A 22,227-nucleotide genomic window follows, 5' to 3' on the forward strand; every position below is an offset into this window, starting at 1 on the left:
TAAAAGAACATTAGAAATTAAAGCTTTTATTTAAAACAAATTCAGTCAGTAGAATGCAGATGGGCATGCAGCATTTTTAGGTGTCTATCTCATACTGAACTCTCTTGAATTTGTAATCCCAATTCATGTCAAAATCATAGTGACTATCTTTTACACCAAATGAAAATGAATTAGAAGTTATGGGTTAATGTCTGTGTATAACTATGGTAGATATCTGGCAAATAAGATAAAATTTAAAAATCATGACAAAAATTCTTTTTACTGAGAACTCATGGATATTTAGGACACTATTATCTCTACGTTTCCAGTCCCATAAGACTTGAAGATATAAAGCAGAAAGATGTTGATTTGTCTCCTAAACTACAACAAACACCTAAAGGTTCGCAGGTGCGTTCCCCATGACTTCAAATTCCTTCCTTTACAAATTAGTGAATATATAATTCCACATCTATAAAAGAATTTGTCTTGCTAGAACAGAATTCATTATTGAATTCTGTTGAATGAAACAGTGTTGCCATAAACCTCATTTTGAATACTGTTAGCATCAGAACTCGGAATACACTAGAATGTTACAATCTACCCAGTTGAGATATGACCTTATGATTGTATCTAAAGAGCTTCCTAAAATAGGATTTTTGAAGATTGGGAAATGATTTGCTGAGAGTAGTAGATACTCTAGTTTAGATTTAAATATATATAATAGTTTAGTAAGTATATTCGACAAATACCAACTTACAATGATGTGATAGTAATTCTCTTTAGTAAGGACCTATTTTAGTCCTGTGGTTTCCTCTTTTTGAATTGTCTAGGTTCTGTTCGTTATCTTTTTTATGGCTAACCTTTATCACATATCTATAACCCATGCTAATTGACACAGAGAACTTTTTAGTTTTGCATCAGAAATCTCCTGCCATTTGAGAGGCAGTCAAGCAGAAATTAGCTTTTCCTTTGCACTTTATTCCCTAACAAACTCAAGCCCAGACATTCTAAATTTAGCAAGAAATAAAGAATCACTCTGCGGCTTTAGTCTATGCATTAACCTTTAGTTACTTAAGAGAGAATTTACAAGGGAAACAAAAATGAAAAGTTACATAGAATTAGTTGATCTGACCAAAAAGGAATAATTTTGTTTACTTGACAAACATTTATTATTTCATATGTGCCATCATTCTTCTAGGTCCTGGGGATCTAGAAGCGTATAAAATAGGCAAAAATCTTCCTTATCTTCCTGGAGCTTACCTAATAGTAGGAAGACAGTAAATATGATAAATAATTAAATAGTATGTTTGATGATGATAGTAGCTAAAAAGATTAGTAGGTCATGAAAGAGGACTGGGCCAGAGTCGCTGTGCCATTTTAGATAGGGTAGTCAGGAAAGGCCTCCTGGAGAAAGTTTAGTGATTTAAGCATACGTGGCACTGTGGCTTATTGGTGAAAAAGCTCGGGGGTCTTTGAGGACATAGTTTTTATCTAGGTTACCCTGACCTACCTCCTTGTGACCCCATGATCTGGGAGTACCCTTAAGCCTTAGTAGACTCCTCAAATTTCAGACCCCCTGACAGTCCAGGGAACTGTCTCAGGGAAACCCAGTTCTCTATAAAGGAATCCCATCCCAATACACTGCATTTAAAAATTAAAACCCCATTTAAGAAGTTCACAGGGATCATAGCAGAAGGTTGCTCTGCTATACTTACTCCATGTTCACATTAAGAATTGTTTGTCACAAATGTTACTAAAACCTCCTGGTTGACTACCTTGTGAATGATCTGAGATGCACTTTTGTGCTTCTTCTCTTGATATAATGAAGCAGTGTATAATGACTATTTTATGTTAGGGAGAATGACTTTTCCCAAACCACCTTCTCATAGGAAAAGCCTGAACTCTAAGAAACTTCTGTCAAAACCATTATTCCACCTCTGTTGTAGATGCCTTGTCTAAAATAGTTTACACTTGCATAAAAATTGAATTTTATTTTGTCTGAGTGAAGCAATGCAGAGGTCAGGTTGGCTGCAACAATTTCTTATATTATAAAATTATGCATTAAAAATTCTATCTTATAAAGTAAAAAAAAATTTTCCCTTGGATTAACCATTGATCTGCACCATTTTGTCATGATGTTTCTGCTTTGGCGTGCATAATTAAGAAACTACTGTCTGGGGGCACCTGGGTGGCTCAGTTGGTTAAGCGTCTGCCTTCAGCTCAGGTCGTGATCCTGGGGTCTTGGAATCAGGCCTCACATCCGGCTCCCTGCTCAGCGGAAAGCCTGCTTCTCCCTCTCGTTCTGGCCCATCTCTCCGCCCACCCCCGCTTGTGCACTCTCTCTCTCTCAAATAAATAAATAAATAAAATCTTTTTTTTTCAAATAAATAAAATCTTTAAAAAAAGAGAAACTACTGTCTACACCTAAAATTTGGTAAACTGTAACTTTAAAAAAATGTTTAAGACACAGTCACAGGAAAATTTCTCATTATACTATAAAAATGAAATCATAAAAATAGCATTTCAGAGAACATATAATAGGTGACTGGAAATACATAATGTCTGCTTAATAAATGATACCTAACTCTTTTTAAAGTAGAAAAGAAAGCCACATCAGCAACTATTTTTTTCTTAAAGCCAAATTTTATGTCTTTAGCCCATTTTGGTAGGACAGTTGGAAATTTGGTTATTTATGTATAATAATACATATTTCATATGGGCTATGAATTACATTCTAATGAAATAAACTCACCATGTAAAATGCCATGAAGCTTTCTCTCCTTTTTTAAGAAAGCCTTAAGTTGAATTTTTATTAACAAGGTTTGTTAAAATGTTCTTAACTTTTTGGTAATGTTACTATTGACCTTATTTAAGAATAGAGACCTTGGCTATGAAGCTATAAGTAAAAATTAAAATAATGCTTTAGCATAGATAATTTTAAAATAATTTATATTTGGTCTGTTAACATTGTCTAATATTTTCCCCACATACTCTACTTCTTAGATGGCTTTTGGTTCTCACGTTGTATATCTAAAATTTTGAAAAAACTTATATAAGTTAATTATCTAGAAACTATTTAAAGTGTAAATTATGCTAGTATGTTAATAATTACTGGATCTGCATTAAATCCAACAGTGATTATGTTCTGTAAAATACTGAGACAGCATTGGTTTATTGTCAAGTAGAAATCTGTAAGTATACTAAATGGTAGCCATACAATTTTAATGTTCTTAAAAATTTGTGATAAAATCTATAACTTTGCAGAGTACTTCTTACCTCAGTAAACACTGAACACTGGGCAGGAAGCAAAAAAAAAAGTAAGATTAAGGACTGCATGAAAATATTAAAGGGATTAAGATCATTGAGCCCACAGTAAAGCATTGTCTTAATCACTACTATCTGCAGTAACAAATATCTTAATCTATGACTAAAATCACTGAAAGTTGCTTTAGAACTGTTCCAGTCTAGCAGCAGGAATGTAGTCAAATGTGAAATTTTTTCTCATTTGTATTTAAAGATTCAAAAAATGAAATAATAAGATGATAATTTGTCATTAGGTTATGAACTACTTCACTGCAAAGTCTATATAACTGAACAAAAGGCATTTATAATTGTTTTTGGCATTGTAGGAGTCACGGTGTTTGAGTTCTCTCTCCGTGCCATGGTACTTTGTGTGTATTACCTTATTCATTTCCTTTGAGTCTATGGAGTCATTACACTTACTATTTCTATTGCGCCTTCTGCAAGTAAAGGAGTTTATCTAAGGTCATATGGCTAGTACGTGATGAATCTGGAATTCATCGTCAGGTGGCTCATTCACATGTGAAACACTGCAGTTAGTCACCCAAGTCTCCATTGCTCTGCAGTTTTCAGCCTAATGCTTATTAGACCATAGTAAAACATTTCGAAAAAAAGGTGGTAGACTATCTTTATGTATTTTTAAATGAGATTCTGAATGTTTAACTCTAAAAGCCTTTTTAAATGTATATAAAAAATAATGATACAAATAATTTTAGAATATTATCCCAAAGAATTTCTTTCTTTGTTCTCTAGGAAATTTTTTTTTAAGATTTTATTCATTTATTTATGTATTTTGGAGAGTGAGAGAACAGGGGGAGGGGAGAGGGAGAGAGAGAATCTCAAGCAGACTCCGTCCAGATGCAGAGCCCCATGCAGGGCTCCATCTCACAACCCCGAGGTCATGACCTGAGCCGAAACCAAGAGTCTGACGCTCCCAACTGTCTGAGCCAACCAGGTACCCGTCTAGGAGAGTTTTCTAAAACAGGATTTAATGCTATCAGTACCAAAAAGGAGACATTTTAAATACAATCTGAAATGACACAAGAGGGTAACATATTACATATTTATATGTAGTAAATTAACGCAGTCTTAGTGGCTTGAAACTATGCACATTTTTTATGTCACAATTCCTGCAGGGCCAGGCACACTCTGGCTACAATCAACATGTGAGCCAGGGCTGCAGTCACATCTCAAGGCCTGACTAAGGAAGGATCTATCTCTAAGTTAATGTAATTGTTGTCAGAATTTAGTTTCTTCCAAGTTGTTAAACGGAGAGGTTCTGTTCCTTGTTGGATATTAGCCAGTAGTATCTTGCGATCTGAGTCTCTCCATAGGCAGCTTTACAACATGGCAGCCTATTCACCAGAGCCAACAACGGAGAGACTCAGTAGAGAATCTGCTACCAAGATGGTAAGTTATAGTCTCTGATTAATACAGTAGTGATATCCCCTCATCTTTGTTACATTCTCTTCCTCAGAAGCAAGTCACAGGTTCTGCCTACATTCAAGGGAAAAGGCCCACACAGGGGCCTGAATAGTGGGAGGTGGGGATAATCAGGGCCATTGCAGAGACCATTTGCCACAGAAAATAATATAGAAATAAAGAAGTGAATAGTCATTGGTAGGAGCTGAAGAAAAATACCCTTTTTATCAGTATGTTCCTAAAACACAAAACCAGGTGGCATTTCCTGTAGTGCCCACCCACCCAATTCACTCTCTGTCTCATCTTCTCCACATTTGATTACTGTTTCAGCTTAATGACCACTTCTTCAGAGAAGCTTTCCCTGACCTACCCCTCCCTAACCACCAGAGGCTCAATTGCCTGTCTCGTGCTTTTATGTTCTGAACATCTCTCAAACACATTTGTGATTTTACATTTGGCAATTTTCATTTGTGTTGGCTATTTGATGACTGATGAAGCTGTGAGGGAAGAAACCATATATCATTTTTGTTCAGCATTTTACCCCTATCACCCAGCGCAGTATATAACCCAGAAAGAGGAACTATGAAAACAAGTTGAAGGAACAGATGTTAAGGGTACTGACCTAGAAATCAAGAGACCTAGGTTCTAATGTAAGCTCTTTCACTTATCAGCTGTGCTCCTTCCTGTCCAATTAGCTTTCTGAGCCTTAGCTTTTCCAACTGTGAAAGGTCAATTATAACTCAGTGTTATGTATATGTGTATATATATATATGTATATATATATATATATACACACATATATATATATATAATTATAACAGTTAAAATTTTGATGCAGTTTTGTGATTTTATACAGTTGTTAACAAGTAAATTTCCACTGCATTGAATTTTTTCCCCAGAGTTTTCAGAAACTAGTCCTCCATTTTCTGATCAGATTTTGAGGTTTTAACTGGTTTGCAATAAGTCAAGTCCGGGGACGGGAGAAATAACATGAGAAGCCTAAATCAACATCTGGAAGAGGATTTATAATTTATTTATTTATTTATTTATTTATTTATTTTTTAAAGATTTTATTTATTTATTTGACAGGCAGAGATCACAAATAGGCAGAGAGGCAGACAGAGAAAGAGGAGGAAGCAGGCTCCCTGCTGAGCAGAGAGCCTGATGCGGGGCTCTATCCCAGGACCCTGGGATCATGACCTGAGCCGAAGGCAGAGGCTTTAACCCACTGAGCCATCCAGGCACCCTGAGGATTTATAATTTAAAGAACACTCCTGATATTCTTCAGAGTTTGTATTTGAATACCATCGCTATGATATGATTCAAAATGCTTTGCTTTCATCTAGACAAACTCTCACCAGAAAACAAAAAGACTACCTTGCAAGCATGCTATTCTTTTAAGATGTTGGCCTTCTGCCTTTCCCGTCAGCTGCCCAGTCCCCCATATGGACCCAGAAGGCTTGCTGAATTAGATGGTGGTACAGACTTAGACCAGTGACATCCTGAGAAAAACACAAAGCTCTAAGAAAGAAGACAGGCGTGTTAGAATTCCCTGTGCTGGAGTAGGAGACCATTATGTAGACTGTATTAGCATCACAAAAGCACAGCTGACACACTTGGCCTGTTTCCATCAGTACTGAATGTTGCCCTTCTTTAGTAAGTGCTGAGAAGTTCTCCTACCAACCCGTGTTAAGTCTGGTTTGTGAACTGAATCTGATGTATGCAATAAATAAACTTGGCGTTGTGTTCAGTATCCAGTCTTTGACATGACTAGTGCTAGAGGAAGATAAATACTGCATGGGAACCCCAGGAGCAATATGTTACTCTACCATTCCCAACATCATAAGTCAAGCTCATGTTTATTGAAATTTTTGTCATTGGTTGTTTCACTGGAACGGCACAGTGTCCTGGGGGTAACTAATGGCTCTCCTTCAGCCTTTCCCGGCTGGCTCATTTATAGTATGTTCGGGACAGAAGGGGAAGTCCGTTGACAGTGGGGACTGAGTATATTTTTGCAAGTTTTCTCTCAAAACAAATCAATGGGTTCTCTTAGAACAGTTTTTTTGTTGTTGTTTTGTTTTGTTTTGTTTTTAATCTGAATTCATGCTGTACTTAGTCGTGTATCTTCTACAATGAAAGACCCTGATTATGGAATTTATGTTTTCCTGTGTGGCCTACACGTGAAAAGCACTGCATGCACAAACCTGAACAGGGGGAATGGCAAGTGAGAGATGGGTGGCACGTCGGCTGCATTTTATTAGTAACTTGGGTTTAGAAAAATGCTTGAGTTGAGACCTTGAATAATACCTATAGTAGTGCAATTCTGAGGAGTCTTGAAAGTGATGTATGGTATGCTTCTCCCTGAAAGGACATCTGGACCAAAGTTAAGTTGCTTATTTCCCATTTTGTTCATCTAATCTACAGCAGAGGTGCGCAGGCTCAGAAAATAACCAGGCTGCTCTGCTATGGGGGGTGATGTGCCCCTCGAGGTCCGTATCCACAAACTTACTACGTGTGATGCACTATTTAAGTGTTTTACATGTTAACGAATGAATAAGCACAATGACCCTCTGAGGAAGGTGCTAATATCATGCCCGTTTAATAGAGAAAAAAACTGAGGTCCCGTGAGGTACATATAATTGCCCAATATCACCCATCTAGTATGTGGCAGAACAGAATTCACACCCAGGCAGTGGGAGCCAGTCTGTAAGTGCACTGGTGTGTTCTTAATCTTCCTCAATCATATCTGCATATAATCAGAATTCTTTCCCTTTGCTGCATAAATAGAGATATTAAAATGCTATGGAAGTCATTCCTTCTGAGAAGACTTATGTACCCTACGTTTACACTGTTAGACTGGATTATTAATAATTGAGTAACATAATTGTTAACATGTTCCATAATATAATCTCAGACATTGTTTGAGTTAATAAGATGGGGTTGCCAACTTACATTAGTTTTTCTGGGTTGTGTTTTTTTCCTTTGTAACTCATAATTCAAAAATATAATTAGATTTTCTTGTTGGCTTTGCAGACAAGAATGCTGAATAAATATAGACTAGGAAGGTGCATTTTAATAAATACTGATAATTGTTAATGAGACCAAGTAGCACTTTGGAAACAAATTTTGCATAAACTTACTTTCTCCATATATATATATGTATATATTCACACATATATAATACTTCTAATAAGTATAAAGTGGTAATTCTAAGTCATAAAAGCAAATTATATAGTAATTTCTTATAAACACGTATATGTGAGACAAAGAGAGAATGAGATGGAAAGCCCAGAAGGAAAAAGAGTATGTACCAGACAGTTGTGCAGCTAATATCTAAAGAATGTCAGTTGGTGCCAGATAATGTTCCAGGGACTGAATGTAAACACATCAACAAATATGTGTTTGTATTTCATACCATTTTCTTGGTTTAATTAAAATCTTAAGACGGAAACTGGCTAATGAAAAAAACTGAACAGCATATTTATTTATTATTTATTTATAAATTTGTTAATTAAAAAATTAGGGGGACATCTAGGGTGGCTCAGTCGGTTAAGCATCTGCCTTCAGCTCAGATCATGATCCCAGGGTCTTGGGATTGAGTTTGGCATGGGGCTCCCTGCTCAGTGGGGAGCCTGCTTCTCCCTCTCCCTGCTTGTATGAACTCTCTCTGTCTCTCTCTCTTACTCTGCTCTCTCTCTTATAAATAAAGTCTTTCTAAAAAGTTTAAATTTTCTTTTTTTAAATCATGATGTCCCTATTGAAGGAAGTCTTTCAGATAAACTAATTCAGACAGCTTTTTGGTGTATCTTATTCTTATACATACATAGAATTTTTCTTTAAGCAAAATGAATTAATCAAGCAGCTTCTTCACATTTGGAGATTGAAGCTTTCGAATCACTTTTCAGTGCAGATTTGCTGGTATAGTTGCTGGTTTTCCAGCCATCTATTCTCAATGCTGTCAAGATGATCAGTGACATAGGCTCTCTGAAAACATTTTCATCCCTGGGATTTTCTTTCAAATTCCCACAACCATTCAGTAAATTTTCATTTTGGTACTTTCTGGATTTTACCAGAAGTACCAAAGGAAAGTTTTTCAGGCAATAATCGGGACGTATTTAAATGTCCATTGATTTAAATGCTCATCAATTAATGAATAATTACTGAAATTGCAATTGGCTAGTTATTACACAAAGAGGGAAAAAAAAGTTTGTATGTACTCAAGCCATGACAACTACAATATGGTTTTCTCTCTAGGAGCAAAGTAAGGTGTTACTGATTATAAAATATATCACTGTTTCAGAGATGGTATAATAATATCTGTGTCAAGAACTGAAGGAACGGTTATATTTGGCCTCGTATGGAACTAGTGAGGGATAGCACACAATTTGTGAAGCACTTTGCGGAAATATGTTGGTAGGCTAGTCAGTTGCCCACGGAAACTTCCTAGCTTGTACTTGTCAGGTCAGTAGAATGAATCCGAGTGATGCCGGACTGGTGAATGTGGTTGTCTTCCCATCTCCCCAGGGCACAGTCACTGTGGAGTGGTGCCGGCCCCTCTTCAGGCTGCTTGCACATGACAGTATGTGACACCACTTTGGACGGGCTCCAACCTAGGGTATATTGGAGGAAACAGGTATACAGGAGAATGTGGGGACGGGGCACGGGGTGCCAGCAAAGTTTGCACAGATCTGCCGTGGGAAGGGACCTGGAGCCGAGGCCTAGCTGGAGGGGATGTCTGCAGGAGAATGCTGGGACTGGGCACACTGGTGCCTGCAGGTGTCTGTGTATCTAGGCTGGGGTTCAAAGGAGGGACGTGGCACCTGCCAGCTTTTTTGTTCTTGGAGGAGGATCCCAAGGATCTCTGTGCCTCCAGCACAGGCTCTGAGATGAGTAAATAGATCTCCCTCCTGTTTGCACCAGGCATTTCTCAACCTGTTGTTTCTATGCTGTATCTCAGCCTGCTGATTTTTAAAGTTGCATGCTATTAAATTGTTAAGCCCTGCTGATTATAAGAACTTGTGAAATTAGGCCCCTCTGGTTTTCGAAGTCAAATGTTATGGGGATTCAACTTCCCTTTGGTCTGCTGCTTTCCCCTCTCTGTCTGCATGTCTTCCCCCTCTCCTGTGTGCAATCCTGTGGGTCCGTTTAGCTCCCAACTACCTCTCGAACCTTCCTACCCTCTTTGATGTGGCCTCTTCTCTACAGTTAGCTGTGGAGAGTCTGTTCTGCCATTCTTCAGGTTGTTTTCCAGGTTCTTTCCAGGAATGTGATTGTTACCTAGTTGTATCCTTGTGATAAGATGCGCTTAGCACCCTCATACTCTGCCATCTTCCCTGGAAGTCGCTAGTAAACAGTTTTAAATAGTAGTGTGATACCATTTATCTCCACATAATAAAAAGTGGTAAACTAAATGATAAATTAAAATAGTCAGTGTTCTGGAAGGGAGATTAGCTTCTTACGCCTTAAGACGGTATGTGAATTTAAACAACTTTCTGGAAAGCAGGTTAGTAATAGATATTTTTTAAAGTCTTGAAATCGGCATATAATTTATGAAAATATATTGCTTCTAAAAATGACCTTCATGAAATAATCAAGGGCATAATAAAAAATGTACAAAGATGTTCATTGATTTTAAAGTCCAAAATTAGAAGCAACTTGAATGTCCAAGTATAGGGCATTGATTAAATAAGCTATTACCAATTGGTAAAATAGAATACCACAGAGGTGTTAAAAACAAAGTTACAGGAGAGTTTAGAGGACCTGAAAAGTGTTCATGACGTACTGTTTTAGGGAAAAAGTAAATTGCAAGTACGTATTACAGTGTGAATCATTTTTTGCAAGAAAAGTACGTTATAGTTATCCTTAAATAGAAGTCCAGAAAAGTCATTACCATAAGGTAAATAGTCATATTACAAGTAATTTTTGTTTTACTTTTCATAGTTGTTAATGTTTTATAATTATTTGCAATTAATACATATTTTTCAAATAATTATAAGGAGTTTTTTGAAGACCAATATACAAATTGTACACAAATTTTTCCTTACTACTGGGGGTTAAAAAAATGCATATAAGTACAGCAGTAGTATTTTTATTGGCTCAATATGTCCTTTGGATTTTCCATAGAATTCATGAGTTATAGAGCAAATGTCTACATACTCTGTTCTAGCTTCTGAAAGATGATAAACACTGCCTTAATATCCTTACTTGGAATTTTTTCCTAGCAGTTACAGATTTTATACTCCATTTGCTTTAACTGATACTAAATTGACCTTTATTTTTAAAGGCCATTGCAAAGGTTCATTCTTCTTGTTTCCCATATTCTCATTGATTAGGGATCAAGCAGTTGAATATGAGACTTCTTTTGCCAAATTGAATTGAAGTTTGAGGCAATTACCTAGAAACTTTAGCCTCAAGATATGCCCAAACTTTTGACTATGGGATCAGACAGACTTAAATAAATTAACAAGTTGTCTAATACTTGCAGCTTCTATGTAATATACATTCTCAGTAGAAGCTATGATCTTTGTACCATTCATTATCTCATTTTTACTCCATTAAAACAAAATTGCAGTAATAATAGGAAATGATAAATTCAACAGATAATCATTATATATTATTAGCTGGCATGTGCCATCAGCCTCTTAATGTAATTCTGTCCAGTAACTTCCTAATGAGTGGTTATGAGCATGGGTAATTTGTGTGCTTGTCAAGAACAGAAAAAAATTAAAATGGTGATTTAAAAGACTAGTTTAAAATTAGAAAAATTTTTGAAATAATCTGCTAAACCTCTGACACAATATAGTTTTTAGATATTCTAGAATACAATAATCTCTAGGTGGCTTTAAATGATTTTTTATTATTACTTCTCTTAAGGAGAAAGAAAATACAGATCCTTATCCATAAAGCTCCTGATTATAGATTTTCAAAATAAATAACAAAAAAGGAAGGTGATTTTCTCTTAATAAAGAATTTTGCAAATATATTAAAAAATTCTGAGTTGAAACTATGTATAATGGTCTACTATAATATATAAGGATATCATTAATATGATATCACTGTATCTAAAAAACATTGATTAGCTGCATAGTTTTAATTGTGCTTAAGGAAAAATAGATTCTTTTTAAAGATTATTTATTTTAGAAAGAGAGAGAACGTGCATGCACATGAGCGGGGTTAGGGGTAGAGGGAGAGAATCGTCATGCAGACTCTAATGAGTGTGGAGCCCTGAGCTGGGGCCCAGGAGATCATGACGTGAACTGAAATCAGGAGTCAGACGCTTAGCTGACTAAGCCACCCAGGTGCCCCAGATAGGAGACTTCTTATTTTAATTTTATTTATTTATTTGGTAAGAGTTAGAGAGGGAATACAAGCACAAGTTGTTGGAGAGGGAGAAGCAGGCTTCCTGCTGAGCAGGGAGCCTGATGTGGGCTCAATGATCCCAGCTGGGATCATGACCTGAGCCAAAGGAGAAGCTTAATGACTAAGCCACCCAGGTGCCCCATGTGGAGACTTTTTAAAAGCTTCCCCCCCCCCTTTTTTTTTTTTTTTTACTAGCAAAGGGAACATGCTGTTTTCATTTTTCTCAGTTATTTTGGGGCTTCATATATATTTTTTATTTTATTTCATTATAATGTCAATATAATAAAAATTTATATTTTTAGTAACATTTTTCCATGTTCTAATATAGACCTAATACAGACCTGTTTCAGTATATGTATTCTTGACAATTAGATATACCATTGATCTACTTGAGCATTCCTGATTAAAGGAAATCATTTCCCCTCTTCTCTCCATTAAGCTATGCTGCAGTTCTGTGTTTTTATAGAGAAAACTCTAAGCCTTGGCCTAAAATCAGGCTATTCTGTTATCAGGTATCTTGATTATGGGGAACCAGAACTATAGGCCTCTTAGCCATCTACTAAGGAAGAACTTGAGATTATCATGATCTTCAGTCTGTTATCTTTTTAAAAATTTAAAACACGATTACATATATAAATTTAATACTGCCTTAAAATAAATTTCTAAATGATGAAAAAAATTTATTATTAAATAAAATATATAACAAACCTGTATGTATTATCATTTACTTATTAAACACACCTGCAAACTGGGAGTTAATTAAAATACCTTTTTAACTTATGAAGCTTTATCTGATTGTCAGAGCTTTCTCAGGGTTTGTGCAAGTCCTGCTGAAAGACTTAACTTAAAAACTTATAGCTTTTATAAGTTGCCTTTGAGTTAGATTTCATTCTATTGCAACATTCCTCCCTCCCCCAACTCTATTTTTTTTTAAAGATTTTATTTATTTATTTGATAGAGACACAGTGAGAGAGGGAACACAAGCAGGGGGAGTGGGAAAGAGAGAAGCAGGCTTCCAATTCAGCCGGATGTGGGGCTTGATCCCAGGACCCTGAGATCATGACCTGAGCCGAAGGCAGATGCTTAGCAACTGAGCCACCCAGGTGTCCCCCCGCCTCCAACTCTATTTTTGTCATAGCATTTATCACCTTCTGATGTATTCCTGTATATGCCTCCCTCTTCTAGAATGTAAACTCCATAGAGGAAGATACCTATTTTTTTAATTTTTTTATTAACATATAATGTATTATTAGCCCCAGGGATACAGGTCTGTGAATCGCCAGGTTTACACTTCCCAGCACTCAACCTTAGCACATACCTTCCCCACTGTCCATAACCCAAACAAGCTCTCCCTACCCTGTCCCCGAAACCCTGTTTGTTTGTGAGATTAAGAGTCTCTTACGGTTTATCCCCCTCCCGATCCCATCTTGTTTTCATTTATTCCTTTCCTATCCCCTCAACCCCCCACATTGCCTCTCAACTTCTAGAGGAAGATATTTTTAAATTCTTTTGTTCACTGATACATCCCAAGTGCCTAGAAAATGTGTCTTGTATGTGGTTGGAACACATTAAATATCTGCTAACTTAATCTTGTCTTGGCCTCTGCTCTGCATTTTCTCTTCTTTTTTTTCACTTTCTCTTTCCATCTGTTTGTTTATCTCACTCCTATATTCGTGTCATTGTCTTAGGCAGTCTCTATATGGCACCCTCCGAAGTTCCAGGCTTAAATCGTCTTTACAGCTAGCAATTCCAGAGGAAATAGAGCTTTAACTTCCTAGTGGCCCTAGCAAATTCTCAGAGTATATACTTTTATTAAACTGGCTGGTCCATAGGCCCATTCCTGAGCCAATCATTGAAATGGGTTATGTGTAAGGTGGAAAAAGGGAATGCTTTGATTGTCTTGAGTGTTACTTAGAATTTGGCCTGAGCAACAGCAGCATCCTCTGGGAACTTGTTAGATATGCAGTCTCTGGCCTTCTTCCAGATGAACTGAATCAGAATCTGCATTTAAACACATTCCCTGGTGATATCCTTTTATGCCCCTAGTTGGAGCTAGAAAGGTGGGAAGGATAGTGTGGTCACCAAACCACAAAAACAAAAAGTGGGAGAGGAATGATTGCTCAAAGAGAACTTGAATGCTCTTATCAGAAGACAAAATGGATATTGGGCATGCGGCAAGAAGAGATACCCATTACAATTCACATGTACTCAGCAATTATTATGTATCAGGCACTGTACTATGCCTTTTTCAGATATTATATAGTATTTACAACATCATATAAGACATTATCAGATGACATACCCTGGGCTTCAAGTGACCAAGTAATTTATCCAAAGTTTTGTTGTGGAGGCAATAACAGAATTAATTTATAATAAAATGTCAAGTAGTTTTAAGTACCCTGGAGAATGGTCAAGCAAAATAGAGGGATAGAGCAGTGACCCAGAATGATGGGAACAAGGGATTGATTTAGATAGGAAGGTCAGGGTGAATCTGAGGAAATGAATTCTTAGCAGATGCTTGAATGCAGTAACGGACAGCTCATGGAAGTTTCTGGTTAATACCACTCTAGACAGGAAAAAGGACAAGTACAAAGCCATGAGTAAGGAATGAACTTGGCATGTTTGAAGAAAAGCAAAGAAAAAGGGAGTTGGGTGGCTCATTTAAGTCATGTAAGTGTCTAACTCGGTTTCAGCTCAGGTCATGATCTCATGGGTCATGGGATTGAGCCCCACTTTGGGCTCTGTGCTCAGTGAGGAGTCTGCTTGAAGATTCTCTCCCTCTGCCCATCTCTCCATGCACACATGCACTCTCTCTCTCTCTCAAATAAATAAATCATTAAAAAACAACAACAACAAAGGAAAAAAACAAAAAAGCCAGTGTGGCCACAGTAAAGTAAATACAGATGGTTAGATCATAGATATAATCAAGAACCATGTCATGAAGGATCTTAGGCAAAAGTTAGGATATTGTCAATTATTCGTAGCACAATGAAAAATTCATTAGAAGCTTTGGAGCAGGGTAGTGACATGACTTTCTTTTTATTTCAAATATGTTGTCCAGGGAGCAGGCAGTAGTGAATAAAGGATAGATGGAGAAATGTAAGATGTCAGGGGCTCTAGTTAGAAGCCTATTACAATGCTGGTTTAGTCAAGAGAGGAGGGATTATGCACCCAGGATGGCAAAGGAGATGTTTGATGGACTGAGGATATATTGTGAATGTAGAACAAATAGGACTTGCTAATGAGCTGAATATGGGAGTATGAGTTAAAGATAATTACTTTTATATTGTTTCCCTGAGAAAATGGGTGGGTATTTGTGGTGGTTGCTGAAACGGAGAATCTTGGAGATGGTGAAGTTGAAAAATCAAGAGGACTGTTGGAGACATATCAAATTTGAGATGCCTGTTTAAGACTCCAGGGAAATTGTTGGGTCAATAATTGAGTAATTATTTTGGAAAGGCTTAGGTTGCAGATAAGAGTTTGGGAAACATGTGAGAGTGTATTTCAAGCCATGGAACTGAATAATTCAGGCTCTACTTCACAGTCTTTCAGTGACACAGGCTAACAAAGGCCTCACCATCTTGAAGCCATGCCTGCTGTGGTACAAGGCTTCCTCAGTCCCTGGAGTAAAGGGAAAAAAGAGCTAGAGGGTCTTCCCTGGTCTTCATACCTGGTTTCCATCTTTAAGACAAGACTACTAGATATTTGCCCAAAGGATACAAAAATACTGATTTGAAGGGACACATGCACCCTGATGTTTATAGCAGCATTATCACCAATAAGCAAGCTATGGAAAGGGGCCAGCTGTTCATTGACTGATAAATGGATGAAGAAGAAGTGGTATGCATCCACAAATATTACTCAGCCATAAAAAAAGAATGAAATCTTGCCATTTACAATGACTTGGATGGAGCTGGAGAGTATAATGCTGAGAAAAATAAGTCAGTCACTGAAAGATAAATACCATATGATTTCACTCTTATGTGGCATTTAAGAAACAGAACAAATGAGCAAAGGAAAAAAAAAAAAAAGAGACAAAGACAAACCAAGAAACAGACTCTTAATTATAGAGAACAAACTGATTGTTATATGTAAGTGATGAATCACTAAATTCTACTCCTGAAACCAGTAGTACACTATATGTTAACTAACTAGAATTTAAATAAAAACTTGAAAAAAAAATATAATGAGATGTAGAGAACTTAGGGGGCACCTGGCTGGTTCAGTTGGTAGATCATGCAACTCTGATCTCAGGGTTGTAGGTTCAAGCCCTACGTTGGGTGTAGAGATTACTTAAAAATGAAATCTTTAAAAAAAAAAATCAGGAGACATTTGTACCTTTCCCCTATAGTTTAATGGCCAGTGGCAGTCAATGCCCTTGCCTAACTGAAGGGGCTGAGATATGTGGAGAAATATATGAATGTTGGGTGACTACTGCTGTCTCTCCCATAATGTCTCACTTGTTTTTTTAGGGCCCAACTAATAGTTGTTTTTATTTTAAATTTTTTTTAGTTTTATTTTAATTCCAGTATAGTTAACATACAGTGTTACATTAGTTTCAGGTGTATGATATAGTGGTTCAGCAATTCCATACATTACCCACTGCCCGTCACAACAAGTGCACTCCTTACTCCCCATCACCTATTTCACCCATCCCCAATTAACCTCACCTCTGGCAAATGATCAGTGTGTTCTCTGAACAGTTAAGAGTCTGTTTCTTGGTTTGTCTCTCTCGCTTTTTTTCTTTGCTCATTTGTTTCTTAAATTACACATATGAGTGAAATCATATCGTATTTGTCTTTCCCTGACTTATTTTGCTTAGCTTCATACTCTCTAGCTCCATCCAAGTCATTGCAAATAGCAAGATTACATTCTTTTTTGTGGTTGAATAATATTTCACTGATCTCACACACACACACACACACACACACACACACACACACACACACCATATCTTTATCTACTCATCTATCAATGGACAGTGGGCTGCTTCCATAATTTGGCTGTTATAAATAATGCTGCAGTAAACATAGGGGTGCATGTACCCCTTGAATTAGTATTTTCATATTCTTTGGGTGAATACACAGTAGTGTGATTACTAGATCATACGGTAGTTCTATTTTTAACTTTTTAAGGAAACACTATACTGTTTTCCACAGTGGCTACATCCGTTTGCATTCCCAGCAACAAGGGTTCCTTTTTCTCCACATCCTCGCCAACACTTGTTTCTTGTGTTTTTGATTTTCACCATTCTGAGAGGTAGTTTTGATTTGCATTTCCCTGATGATAAATGACAATGAACAACTTTTTATGTATCTGTTGGCTATCTGTATATCTTCTTTGGGAAATGTCTGTTCATGCCTTCTGCCTTAATTTTTGAGTGTTGAGTCTTATGAGTTCTTTATATATTTTAGATACTAACCCTCATAGTATCTTACTTCTAAGCAGGAAAATAGAACTACAGAGGGAAAAAAACCATCCTCACCAAAATATTAAGATAAGCCCACAGTATTTTTGTGCTTTTCTAACAGTAATTAAAGTAATTATCTAGGACTAAGACAAAACTCATGTTGTAGTAGCAATGCCATGGGGTAGCTTAGGAGTCTTAGGGTGAGACGGTTTTAGCTTTTATCAATACTAACTACCATTTTAAACCAACCAAATCTTTGCCAAATCTGATATGGGCAATTAATATTTTCTCTTACTTAATGTGAAATAGATGCAAATGAATCTTCAAACTCCCTTCCAATCAGAAAACTGCACATAAAAGCCTCCTGAGAAAAAATTCTGGAGCCAGGACTATTGCCTTTTAATGATGAAAAAGGAAATATACTAATATATAAGTAAGATACCTCAATTAAATTTGCCTACCTCAAAAATGAAACAGAACAGAAAAGTAAAACTGATTGTTGAATGAAGTCCTCTGAAACTACAGTGCCCTTCTTTTTCTCTTTTCCCTGGGTCCAGTGGAATCTCTTTAAATGATTTTCAAGACTATGTATTAGATCACTGCTGTTGATACAGCCCTTAATAGAAAGAAATTCGTGTAGTGATCTCTTTGTAAATGTTTTCCAGCTTCTTCTTTTGAAGGTTGCATTCCAGGTTGCAAGTTCTGAATAAGATTATTTTGAAAGCAAATATTTATGTGTTTAAAAAGCCCAAAGACCTTGTTGTGTTCTGTCCAAACACGAGCTAAAAATATCAATATTGTCTTTTAGAAGGAAATGGCTTGGCTGTTTAAGCATCGTCAGAGTGCTTTGTAACAACACTAAGGCATTTAATTTTAGAAAAACAAAAATTAAGAATTTTTAAGGAACAGTGGGGGAAAGGGGAAACTAAGAGGTGATGGGCTTTGAAGAGTGTCACCGCATTTGAATAGAGTGACTAAAATAATGGCATTAGTTACAGACGTTGCATTGCCCAAGCAATCATTCATTGTTTTATAGAATGGTTGTTAGGTTGTGCTGTTTGGCTGAGATAGAATGTGCCAAATACTGGGCATTTTTTTTTTCCTATGCCCAACTCTGGTTGCTTACTCATCTTAAAGAAACATGTGAAACACAGACTTTGTCAAAAATAATTTAAGAAAAGCAATCTTCTCACAGTTATTTAGTCATTTCAGTCAAATCATTTTTAATATTGATAGTAATGAGCAAATCACATCACCATGGTATAGAAATTAGTAGCATTGCTGTTTTTAATTCTCAACTAAAAAGCATCATTTTATGATCATCAATGAAAATACTCCTTTTAATTTCATATATTCTGCTATTACATGAATTGAACTTAAGTAGTTTTAATGTACACATGTGAGTATAAGCCATTTCTTTATTTGAGCTTATTTATTTACTAACTTACTTATCTAAGAATTTGAGGTGGCTCACATTTAACTCATAAAATAATACAGAAAAAGAAAAAATCAGGTCTGTGGTAAACCTAGATAGAATAAAAGTTCAAGAAGAAGAGATAAAGTTAGAGCACATAAGTGTTCATTGTGAGGATCATATTTATATAAATTTATCATGAAATCTACGCTGGTGAATAAAAGACACTCGGAAAATACGAGGATTGGAATTTTTATTAAAGAGAGACGGCTGTATTATTGCACAGCTCAGTTAAGCTTTGATTATGAGATACTAAATTAATACCAATTTACACTTACTTAATTATTCCATATAAGAAGTGTAAGTGTTTGGTGATAAATATTTGCACTTGAAAGTCATAACCAAAGGAAAAGCTGTTTTTTCTATCTATTTCATGTACTAATTGGTTGCTAGTAAGAAAATCAGTGTAGTAGCAGCTGCATATGCAATTGAATTTGATGGAATTGTAATTACAGAGGGGAAGAAAACTGACAGCAAAGTAAACAGAGGAAACCCATACTAAATTGAAAATAGCACAAACTGATTTGTGTGTTTCTCTGAAAAATTCCAGGTGTTGTCAAAGTGGATTATGGAGATGTGTCAGTCAGAAAAACACTAAGAGAAAACCTGAAGTGTAAGCCCTTTTCTTGGTACCTTGAAAACATCTATCCGGACTCCCAGATCCCGAGACGTTATTACTCACTTGGTGAGGTATGAATTATTTATTTTGGTTAAGTTATAAATATATTTTGCAAATGGAGCAATTCTGAAGGAGCTCAATTTTTTTTTATGTTGTGAATAAAATGCTTTCAGGGTTTTTAAATGGATCTGTTTTAAATAACTTCTCAAGTCATTTATGGTCTCAAGGACCAATAAAGGTCTTTATCATTGGGATTTGCAAAAGTAAGGGGATAGTTTAATACTAAATAGTATTTTCTTGTTTCTTTACCAACAGTTCAGAAACATTTTGTCATATGGACCTTACTCTCTTAAAATTTACTGTGAACCCCAAGAGCTTTGCTTTAGGTGGGTTAAAACTATTCATACTTAATGTATTGAACCTAAACCTGAGAACTGTAAAACCCATTAATTTATTAAAAATAATGTTCTCCATTACATGTTAATTTAAGCAATGCATTTTTAAAAATAAATATATTTTCCAAAACAAAATCAAATAGTAAGATTAGCATCAGTCATATTTTTGTAAATTACATTACTGTCTGGCCTGATAGAAGTTAACTGGAGTCTGTTTTGGTATTTAGTCTACTGTAATATCACAAACCAGGTAGCCTCCGTTGTACTTCATGGGAAGTGAAAGTGCAAACTGCAAGTAATTTCTTAGTGTTACTGTATAATTCTGTTGACTTTATAGGCCCACTGAAAACCATTGATCCTCTACCATTGTTTTCCAAAATGCCTATTTAAATTTTTTTTTAATTTAAATTCAGTTGATTAACATATAGTGTATTATTGTTTTCAGAGGTAGAGGTCAGTGATTCATCAGTCTTACTGTATAATACCCAGGGCTCACTACACCATGTGCCCTCCTTAAAATGTTTTCCAAAATATCTACTATCTGTAAAAATACATAGTTGGCTTCATTATGATTATATAAACATATTCATAATATATATTCAGTTGCTCAAAATAAGAACTGTTCCTTTATGAATTATATGTCTCAAATTATAATTTCTCACTTAATAAGGATCAGCTTAGGGAATCAAAACTAATTTAATATTGGTTGTAATTAAAGCATCTTGACAGAAATGATACAATGCACTTGGAAAATAATTATTAATAAAGTATGTCTTTAGGTTGAAACTGCTATTTTCTTAGGTCATACTAGTAGAATATCTGAACATGTGTGAAAATGTCTAATATTTTTTCGGTTCATTTGCCAAAAATAACAATCTGTAACTTTATCCATTCTGTCACTTTAATCCATAAACATTATTTATGATTAATTGGAAAATAATTGAAGCAAAAAATACTGAGACTGAGTGGACCCCTAACACAATTGGTTTTCATGTTTTTAATTTTTTAATTTTTTTGTAAACACATAGTGTATTTTTAGCCCCAGGGGTACAGGTCTGTGAATCATCAGGTTTACACACTTCACAGCACTCATCACAGCACACACCCCCACCAATGTCCATAACCCCACCACCCTCTCCCGACCCCCTCCCCCCAGCAACCCTCAGTTTGTTCTGCGAGATTAGGAGTCTCTTACAGTTTGTCTCCCTCCCAATCCCATCTTGTTTCATTTATTCTTTTCCTACCCCCCAACCCCCCAAGTTGCATCTCCACTTCCTCATATCAGGGAGATTGTACGATAGTTGTCTTTTTCGGATTGACTTATTTCACTAAGCATAATACCCTCTAGTTCCATCCATGTTGTCGCAAATGGCAAGATTTCATTTCTTTTGATGGCTGCATTGTATTCCATTTCTTTTTCTTTTTTTTAAGATTTTATTTATTTGACAGAGGGAGAGCTAGCAAGAGAGGGGAGCAGGGGGAGTGGGAGAGGGAGAAGCAGGCTCCCCACTGAGCAGGGAGCCTGATGTGAAGCTTGATCTCAGGACCCTGGGATCCTGACCTGAGCTGAAGGCAGGCACTTAACAACTGAGCCACCCAGACACCCCTAAAGGCTGTTTTTCTGTGTCCACATCCCTGGTCTAGTCATCAAATCTCGTTAGCCACGTAACATCTTTTTATAGAATCTTTCAGTTTTCATCTATTTAACCTTAATCTGAATAATGTAGTGCAAGGATTTACGTGTAATAACAGTGAATGTATGACCTTTTTTTAAGATTTTTTTTTTTTAATTTTGGGGAAAAATAGCATGGGGGGGAGGGACAGAAAGAAAGGGAAAGGAGCATCTTTCTCTCTCTCTCTCTGTCAAATAAATAAATAAATCTTTAAAAAAAAAAAAAAAAAAGAGGGAGGAAAGGGAGTGGGAGAGAAAGAAGCAGATTCCCCACTGAGCCCAAAGCCCATCTCAGGGTTTGATACAAAGACCCTGAGATCATGACCTGAGCCAAAATCAAGTTGGTTGCTTAACTGACCGAGCCACCCGGGCACCCCTGTACAACTTTCTAAGTGTGACTCTAGTTACTTAATAGTCCTGTGCCTCAGGGTGTTTTGTTTTGTTTTGCTTTGCTTTTATTAAGGGCGAGGATTGTTGCCACTGTTTTCAAATAATGTAACATTCTATGTAAGCACTAATGTTACAGGGATTTATATTCAATACATACATTACATGAGTGCTTTTTATTTATTTTTTTTTTTTAAGATTTTATTTATT

The 22,227-nt window shown here is 36.2% G+C and overlaps 1 protein-coding gene and 1 long non-coding RNA gene across 3 annotated transcripts in view; one reads left to right on the forward strand and one right to left on the reverse strand.

The window, feature by feature from the left end:
* Positions 1 to 22,227, forward strand: part of LOC111145595 (polypeptide N-acetylgalactosaminyltransferase 13) — a 447,585-nt gene that overhangs the window by 373,073 nt on the left and 52,285 nt on the right. For both annotated transcript variants that reach the window (XM_022500591.1, XM_022500602.1), the window contains exon 8: positions 19,495 to 19,634. In XM_022500591.1, coding sequence (XP_022356299.1) covers positions 19,495 to 19,634 — 140 coding nt within the window. The remainder of the gene's footprint in view (positions 1 to 19,494; positions 19,635 to 22,227) is intronic.
* The window catches only part of LOC111145603, a 97,164-nt gene that overhangs the window by 25,491 nt on the left and 49,446 nt on the right, over positions 1 to 22,227 (reverse strand). The window lies entirely within an intron of this gene.

Source organism: Enhydra lutris, unplaced genomic scaffold, assembly GCF_002288905.1.
Source record: "Enhydra lutris kenyoni isolate GAN:26980312 unplaced genomic scaffold, ASM228890v2 scaffoldscaffold1, whole genome shotgun sequence".
NCBI lineage: Eukaryota > Metazoa > Chordata > Mammalia > Carnivora > Mustelidae > Enhydra > Enhydra lutris.